Source organism: Lagopus muta, chromosome 1 (genome assembly GCF_023343835.1).
Source record: "Lagopus muta isolate bLagMut1 chromosome 1, bLagMut1 primary, whole genome shotgun sequence".
In the NCBI taxonomy this organism is placed as follows: Eukaryota; Metazoa; Chordata; class Aves; order Galliformes; family Phasianidae; genus Lagopus; species Lagopus muta.
The window spans coordinates 105,897,638-105,906,806 of NC_064433.1; the positions used below are offsets into that span (position 1 = coordinate 105,897,638).

The following is a 9,169-nucleotide window of genomic DNA, read 5'->3' on the forward strand; positions in this document are numbered from 1 at the left end:
AAGACAGGAAATAACCTGGGAATTGACATGACCACGTACTCATTTATCAGTGAGAATCATTAATTGGAAAAGACCTCTAAGATCCTCCAGTCCAACCACCAGCCCACCCCCCCACGCCCTCTTCCCACGTCCCTCAGTGCCACATCCACACGGCTCCTGAACACCTCAGGGATGGTGACTGCACCACCTCCCTGGGCAGCCTGTGCCACTGCATCACTGCTCTTGCTGAGGAATGTTTCCTAATATCCAGGTTGAGCATGGGCTAAGCCTTATGAACTATTTCTTAAGAAAACAAATTAAAAAATAAAGTCTCTCTCATACTGCATGGCAAAATAAGGCATACAGGGAAAAATAATACCTTTTAGAAGATCAGCTAGGGTGAAAAAAGTTTGAGTTTTCTGTAAGCAGCTCCTCAGCCTCATGGCCTTTACCTTTGCCCATCTTTCTAACCTATTTCTCCACAAACCATCTTACTGGATACACAGCAAAGTAAGCAGCCAAATAGCTGTAGATATTCTGTATACAAAATTTCAATCAATCTTAATACATGGAATTATTATAGAATTATAGAATCACGGTATGTTTTGTGTTGGAAGGGAGTTCTAAGATCATCTAGTTCCAATCTTTGTGCTATAGGCAGGAACACCTCCCACTAGAACAGGTTGCTCAAAGCCCTGTCCAGCATGGCCTTGAACCCTTTCAGGCATCCAGAACATCTTTGGGCAACCTCTTCCACTGTCTTACTCAGTAAAGAATTTCTTCCTAATATCTAGTCTAAATCTACCTTCTTCCAGTTTAAAGCCATTTCCCCTTGTCCTCTCACTACATGCCCTTAAAAAAGGTCCCTCTTTAGCTTTCATGTAGGACACCTTCAAGTACTGAAAGGTTTCTGTAAGGTCTCCTTGGAGTTCTCTTCTCCAGGCTAAGAGCCCCAGCTCTCACATCCTGTCCTCAGGTGCTCCAGCCCTCTGATCATCTTCATGGCCCTTCTCTGGACCTGGTCCAACAGCTCCATGTCCTTCTTGTGTTGGAGGCACCAGAACTGGACAAATTGAAAGTCCCTAATTAACAGCTAATTGTAGAAATGATCTGATAACTTTTGTCTTAGATTACTGGAAAATCTAACTCATTTCTTCATATTATTAACTCAGATGCATTTCTTGAGGAAATGAGTCACTATTCCTATGGTTTGCCATATACATTACTCCAGTGCTTGTGCTAGGCACTGTGGAGAACCTAAAACAAACACACTGGTCAACCCAAAGAGCTTCTCTCTGCCCAGTCTGGTTTTGTGTCTGCGAGCAGCACTGCATATCCCAGGTGCTGCTTTGTGTAACCCTTCTATATCATGATCTTTTGGCCTCCATTGTGCAGATGGGCAGGTTTGAACATAACAGTGTCTTCAGGGCCAAAGACTGATGTGTGTTGATTTTACCAAAAAGTTAATCACTTCCCAAGCACCTACCTTGCATCTACAGCCTAGGTTTGCCTCTGTGCCCGCCTCCTGTCCAGGCTTCATGCCAATAGATCAGTCTGTCTCTATGGCCTGCTGGTCAGATCTTTCTTCTGCAAATGAAGGGAGGTGGTGGAATACTGTTTGGCAAGGATGCTCATGGTTTTAATCCCACAGGTTCAGTCATAAAAGAATGATGCATTTTTCTCCCTTGAACTATTAACCCATTTCTAGCAGCAACTAAATGATTTTTTTCTCTTCTGTTCCTTTATTTGTATTTGACTGTTTGTGATGCCCTGAATCAGAGTTACACACATTCTATGAGACGATATCAAGACAACTCAGCCTGTCCTTGGCAGTCTTTCACACTTGGATGCCACTGATGGCTGAGGGTTTACTCAGGAAGGCGAAGGCACTGGGAATTCAGCCCTTGGATGAGGTCTCAGTGACCTGCCTGTTTGCTGCCAGACCTTTCATGCTGCTAGAGTGGATAAGACTGCTCCAAATGACAGCTTAAAAAGAAAAGAAAAAAAAAAAGAAAAAAAAAGAAAAAAGAAACAGAAACATATGTTGATTCTAGCAGGGGATAGGATCCACTGGTTCACAGCACCCTGTGAAACAAACCATTTCACTTTCTTTATTGACATCAGAGCACTTCCAGGTATTTTTGCCAGTTCTTACAACTATCACGTAACCTATTTGGCTGGGAATTTGTGCAGTAAGAATAGCACTACACATGAGCATTCCCACTACACAAACATCTTGGCAAGTGAAATAATTTATCAGTATATAGCAAACATACTACCTAATGACACACAAGCCCATTTCCTGGACTTGGACTTGCGTTCCAGTATTCATGGCTGTCCAAATATCTTGTTCAAAGTTGATATCATAATCACTTGGCTAAATCTACCGTAGCATAAACACAGAAAAAGCCCTACGTAACTGGCCACCTTTTATTAGGCTACCTTTCCCCTTAAAAAAGCATCCCAGAAAATGTGCAATAGACTATGAGCAATTTTATTTCACCGTAACTAAGAATCCATTGTCTAAGGCAGTTTTTTAATCCATTCCTTGCATCCCCAAATCTGTTATTAAGTTGTTTTCAGTGTTAGTGAGGTTTCTGTACAACCTTTTTTTCACATCATATGTAATACCTGCAGTTCATAAAACACTGGTCTTTTACCACTCCAGTGCCAGAGCCCGGCCCCACATCCTTTTTGTGATTGCTGCTCTCAGCAAATTGCTTTAAAATGTCATTTCATTTTTTAAAAGCAGTGATGACGATGACTGGCTTCGATGCTGAAAAACACTCTGTCAAAATTCAAATCAACATTAAAGAAAAGGCCGGTAATCAACCACGGAAAGGAAGGTTCAGGGTGAGAACGTGGGAAGTGCTGAAAGACTCCCAGTTCTGGAGGCGCTGCCCAGTGATAACGTAACTGCACACAGGCTTTTGGCCAAATGAAGTGCACCACCTCACAGTTGTTGGAAGTGCTTTTCTCAGCCCTGTTAAATGTCAGTATGTTGGTCTATATGTTGTTCCAGAGGGATGTACAACTCTGTGGGGCTAGCAGGAATGGAGGGCTTCTATGGTTTTGATGGTTTTATACTGTGGTCACGTAGTATGTTTTGTACTGGTCTTCACTGTAATATGAAGTGCTCATTTATTTTTCTCAGTTGTTTGAATACAAAGGTGAACTATTGCATTTTATCAGGATTTTCTTCATTTATATTCCTCCTGGAATGCAGTGCTTACAATCCCTGAGTGCAATCTCTTCTAGCATGGAGGTTACTTTTTGTGCCAAGGCCCAGCAGGGCAGTATTTCCCCATGCTTAATGCATCTTCAGTCAAGATCTCAGGCAAAAAGCACTGGGACTGAGCCTAAGAGGTTATGTTAATCACATGGTATTTGGGAGATAGCATTCTAAAAGCTGTTTTTCTAATCTTCAGAATTCATGGATATTCACAGTATCATATCTCCTAAGGAATCAAATGTTTATTCTGTGGTAATTTCTAAAAATTATTTAATTTTTCTCCACCTTTAATTGGAGTTTAATATCAAATGTGTACTTTCTTTCTATTGCTCATATTTCAAGAACCCTGTAGCTGATAGACTAGACACTAGGAAGAAAATCTTTACTGTGAGAGTGGTGAGACACTGGAATAGGTTGCTCAGTGAGGTTGTGCATGTCTCATCCCTGGAAGCATTCAAGGCCAGGTTGGATGGGGCTTTGAGCAACATGGTCTAGAGTGAGGTATCCCTGCCTATAGCACAGGGTTGGAACTAGATGATCTTAGAGCTCCCTTCCAACTCAAACCATGCTATCACTCTGTGATCAACTGAAAAAGTTTTGTTTCCATTATATTTCAAAAAAGTATTGCAATCTTATTTTTATGAGGTAAAAACATTGCAGAAACTTTTAAAATATTGGCTACAACATGCTATCAAATACATGGGTTTTATTAGTATTAAAATTTCTGAACACTACAAAAAAAAAAGTGAAGAAGTCAAACAACTAACTTGTCACAGTGAGATATCACACATTATGGAAATGAGAAACTCAACAGGAAATCACTTCTGTGCTTTGCCATGACATTGTGTTTTAGGCAAAACTGCATCTTCTTTTGTGGGAACACTGTTCGAGTAAGAAGTTGTGGCCAGTTCGTACTTGTTGCAGGGCAGAAACTACAAGCTCAAACACTATTTTTAGAGCAAAACTGCTCTTGAACTGCCCTGCATGCAAAACCCCAGCTTGAAGTAGGCAGGTATTTGCAGTCCGTGGAGTATCACAGCTCTCTTTGCATTTATTTTCTGTGCATTGAAGCGAGCAGTTCTGGATTCAAATTCTTTCTTTCTATGGAAAGAAAGGAAGAAAAAAACAACAGTAAACTTTGTATTGTTACCCTTATAAATTAAAAATCATCTTAGCTTTGTCTTATGCCATGCAGAAACTCTGATGCAGCTGCATCCCACAGGCAGCTCAAGGGAACTCACACATAGTCATTCAATCTGTAGCCGCTATGGGAAGCAGATGTCAGGGAAGAAGCGTGGTTTCCCTTGTAGGCAGTTGGTGGTCTGCAGGAGGGAGCCGTCCTGCTGCTGCAGGGCCGCAGCTGCTGTGGAGCCTGGTCTGTGCTGCACTGGCCTGAGGTGCAGAGCAGGGCACCGCCGAGGATGGTCAGTGATGCAGAGACAAAGCCCAAGTACAGAGCTTGGCCTATCTCGTACTTCATCCCTTGGGGAAGCAGTGGGTTGTAGAAATCTGTAACGACGTCGTTAGTGGTCCAGGAAATGGGTACCAGGCAAACGAGACCAGCCAGGATGAAAACAATCCCTCCGGAGACCGCGATGGAGGCTTTGGCAGAAGTCCCTTTGGCGCAGCGCGTGCACTTCATACCGACGACGGCGATCACGCAAGCCAGAGCAGAAAGGATGCAGGAAATTACCATCATGGCACGGGCTGCCTGGAGGTCAGGCGGCAGCGCGAGCTGCGAGCGGTGCACTTGGCACTGGTAGATGCCCGTGCTGTGCCAGATGCACTCCATCCAGAGCCCTTTCATGTACGCCACAGCTGTTATAATATTGGTGCCCACATGCGCTGTTCGCCACCAGTGAGGCAGAATAGTAGCAATTAGTGTCCCAATTAGGCCGAGCAGACTGAGAGAGAAGCCAAGTAACTGAACGGCCGTGCTTGCCATGCTAATGTTTGTCCTGAGCGGTTCCCTTAATAAAGCACCTCTGCTTGAATTCCTTCGGAAAACATGGGCTTTTCTTGGAAGATATGCAGCTGTTTTACCTTGACACCTTCCACTCTCCTAATAAAAGGTAATTGAGGAAAAAAGAAGTTAATTATTACCCAAATGCATTCCCTCTCCAGCCAGTAAGGTGCCTTCCAAGTGCGGTTAGTGCAATAATTAGCATAGTTATCGCTGTTAATCGTATTTTTGTGGAAGTAATGGGAAAGTAAGCTTCCCTCTCTGCTTATATAAACAGGCTTCTATTGCCCACTGGGAAAAAAACTCGAGACAATTTATGAAATGGAAAAAAAAATTTTAAATTGAAATATTCTTCTTCCCAGCAGACTCTTCACTAAAACAAACATGATTTCCTCCTAAAGCAGAGAATTAGCTGGTGTTAACACTCAGAATGAGTGAGATTTATAAAGTAGGGAGCTGCAGGTTGCTTTACACGATGAAAACGTTCCCAGAAGGTCACAGCAGGACTACAAAAACAATGAGGGTGTATTTGCTCAAACTGGGGAGCAACGAGAATGATTTAAAATCTGTGGAAGAGGATAACAAGTATTGGATTAAAGCCTCTTTCCTGACTTGCCAGTAATTCTTGAGGTTGCATTTTAATAAAGCAGCTCAAAGGGGAATAATTTTCATTAGCCTCTGTGGAGACTCAGCTTATGATTTTAGGTTGTGGGCTAAATGACAGCATGTGAAACCAGATGTACATTCTGGAGCTTCTGAGGAGCAACACCTTCACAGTTTTGTCATATATAAATTCCATCTGAAAAGCAAGGAGTAGGAACTCTTCCTTTGGTATAAATCGCAGTTAAGTGGCCTGTTCCAATGGCTGTCTTGAAAGGTCTGTTATACATCATGTATTTTGTGTGTGGGCAGAAACCTGATATTTTAATATATAAAATAACAGTTGCATCAAAATCCAACTTGGAATTCAGAAACAGAAACAAATTTAGGCTCCAATCCTGCAAAAGACCTGATGTCTGTTTGCGGGGAAAGCCTAAGTTTTTGCAGGGAAAGGGAGGAAAGCATCTGCTGAAACTAATGAAGACTGTTGGAACAAGTAGAGTGAGGGAAGCGAAAGCTGGTTTACATTCACCTTATCTCACTAATGAGGCAGGACTGCAATTTTTGTCTCCAGATGACATCATGACAGGCACTGATCTCTGCGTAATAAAAACATGCAGCATCTCTTCCCAGAACAACCCAGAATCCACCTTAGACTTTGCACCAGATGACTGGAAAAAAACTGAAATGTATGGAGAGTGCATGGGTTTGGCAGTCCTACAGACCTGGAGACTTGTGCTCAGACATGCTCTTTCTCTTTGGTATGGAGAGCATCTGCTTGGTGCGGACATATAGTGGGAAGGAAGCGGTGTTGGATGGGTACCAGCCCCTTGCAAAACTTAAGACCAGCTTTGCTTTAGAGTGGCACATTTTAGGACTGATTTCAGACACTCTGTATCTAATGCTTACACAAAAATAACCTGTTGTGTGTGGTTGTGGAGGTAATTTGCCCAATTGGCAAGAAGTGAGAAAGTATCGCACAGTCTCTCTGAGGTAAGGGTGCACTGCATGCTGTTCTCCGTAACAGCTGTCACAAGGTACTGCAATGTAGCATGGCAAACATTATGCCCAAGCACAGCATGGAGGTGCACAGCGAGAGTAAGCAGGTGGTTGTCACCAGTACCACCAAATGTTTGGTTTCTGTTCCCACCATGTGCTAGGTGAAGAGCTCTAGAAGTCCTCAAGCTGTGTTTGTCTTCCAGATTATTTTATTTACTATATTATGCACAAGGAAAATTAAACTTTAAGGGACGTTTTTTTGGTGTTGGTTTTTTTTTTTTTACATTACTCTTTCCTGCAAGGCATCTCATTGTTAGATCTAAGCAAACCACTTGCTAGAGAACTCACCCTGGCAACACCCCTCCTGGACCAGGCAGAAACAGATCTCACTTTGGGACATGGCACAAAGACACTCCCTTCAATTGCTTAGTCCACATGTTAAGCCCCTATATTGCACACCACTCTGAAGAGTGCCATAGGTTACTCCTCTGTGTTTGCAAACAAGCTTTCAAGGTCAGGCATTAGGCTTTGCAGCTAATCCCAGAGAGAACGGGATATAAAAGGTAAATGTGATTTACACCACCAGTCACGGGAAATGGACTTCCAATTCAATGGAGGTCAGAATACTCTGAGACTCAGCAGCAGCTATTTTTAGATATTGGTAGGGTGTTATTTTTAAACATTAGCCATTAAGAGCCTTCTAATTTAAGAAACAGGTATTAATTAGCCCCACTTGCTTGGCATCAGGTTTTCCATGTGCCTCAGTGGATGCCAGCTGCCCCTGGTGTTGAATAATGCTTTAAGCACAGCTGAGCGGCCCTCTCACTCCCTATCTGAAAGCAACAAAGCCAGCAGAAACGTAATGCCTTTATCTCAAAGAACATCAGCGCCCCTGTTAAAATGTCTCACCTTACAGCTTTGTTCCTAACAGGTTACGTGAGGAACATGACCACCACAGTGGGATCAGGTGTGTGGCTGGTGGAATTTTTCTCCTGTGCTGGCCTAGTTAAATGCAAGAGCAGCAGCAAGCCATTTTTCTGCATGGATTGGTTTTGTTACTATTTTTTTAGGAAATGAGAGAACCAGAGCTAGCCTTTGTGAGGAAGCGAGACATCTGTCCTGAGTGAAAGCATACAGAGGCTGGTCAAATGGCTGTTCTCCTGGGGGAGAAGCCCCTTTCAGCTGCAGTAGTGTCTGTTTCCCTCTGCTCTACAGCAGTACAGCTTCTGTCCCATCATCTCAGGTAAACCACTTTGTCTTCATCCTCTTGGTGCAGTTTAACTCGTAACAGCATGAAGCTGTGAGTTGGCATACCTGAACCCTTGCAGCAGAGCTGGTCTAGTGAGCACTGCTATTTTGTTAGATCCTAATGCCAAGGCCCCATTACTGGACCAAGATGAGCAGGACAACACATCTAAGCACTAAGTGGTGCTAGAATAATGTGCAAATTTGTGAAGAAGAGCTGTGAAGCTTTTTTTTTCACCATTCTCTCAGCTTATGCCAACATTTTAAGAACACAAAAGCTCTGAAGAAGGAACACTTCTCCACATAAACTTTTGTTCTGCCTGTCGCTTGTCTTTTACAAGAACAGCCATGGCTGGGATAAGCCCCAGGCTTTACTTTCCATTGGGCTGTACCACAGCTGCGGTAGCTTTAAGAGACTTGTCTCCAAAGTAAGCTCCAAATAAACAGCAGAAACTGATGTCACTAATCTGGGTATTTACTCTGGATTAAATGGCAGATGCATTTTTTACTGCTGCCTCTTTCATTTTTTCTCATTTTACTATTCTGTGCCCATATCAGTCATATCCTTTTGTTTCTGTTCTCTCCTAGTCTTTTCTCCAGACTTATGGATTGCTTCTTCTCATGCAGATTTTGTCTGCAGTTACTCTCATTTGCTGGGCTGAGGAAGTTCTGCTGATGGGTTTTCATTCAGTAATTTTGCTATTTCTCTGTGTGCCCTTACCTACATGTTCTCTCATTTCCTCAAGGGCTCACCTCAGTCCTCAAGTTCTGCACCAGTTCTCTCAAAAACTCTAAAAATCTGTCAGCCTCAAGCTCTGCAGGGGAGCTGCAGGCTGGTGAGGTGCGATGATGTCCTTTTCAGCCTTCCAGCAAGGAGTAAGACCTGAGGTGCTCCCCACTGGGGACCTCAGCTCAGCCAGGCCCCAAGGTATGCATTCATTTTACATGCTTATTTAATGCCACACACCCAAATTCAATAATGGCTGGGCATATGTATCAGCACCAGCTGAAACAGAGCTTTAAGGCATGAACTAGCAGTGCTTCAGCCAGGCAGCTGAGCAAGGGTATCCATTCCTTCACTTTGAGTTTGGCTTTCTCTCCATCCCGTGGCCCTTTAATTACTAACTCCTGAAATGCTTTTAGGAGGAAAA

General features: G+C 43.1%; 1 protein-coding gene across 1 annotated transcript; it reads right to left on the reverse strand.

Moving 5' to 3' along the window:
• Nucleotides 1-3,965: 3,965 nt before the first annotated feature.
• Nucleotides 3,966-5,227, reverse strand: CLDN14 (claudin 14). Its single transcript, XM_048959004.1, has 2 exons — nt 4,453-5,227; nt 3,966-4,312 (listed from the first exon to the last, which is right to left on the reverse strand). The coding sequence occupies exons 1-2, from the start codon at nt 5,154-5,156 to the stop codon at nt 4,165-4,167; spliced, it is 852 nt and encodes a 283-aa protein (XP_048814961.1). The 5' UTR covers nt 5,157-5,227; the 3' UTR covers nt 3,966-4,164.
• Between the last annotated feature and the right edge of the window lie 3,942 nt (nt 5,228-9,169).

Coding starts and splice junctions, on each gene's coding strand:
- CLDN14 (XM_048959004.1), bottom strand. CDS start 5,156: ATGGCAAGCACGGCCGTTCAGTTACTTGGCTTCTCTCTCAGTCTGCTC. Junction 4,313..4,452: donor TACAGATTGAATGACTATGT/GTGAGTTCCCTT, acceptor TTCTTTCCATAG/AAAGAAAGAATTTGAATCCA.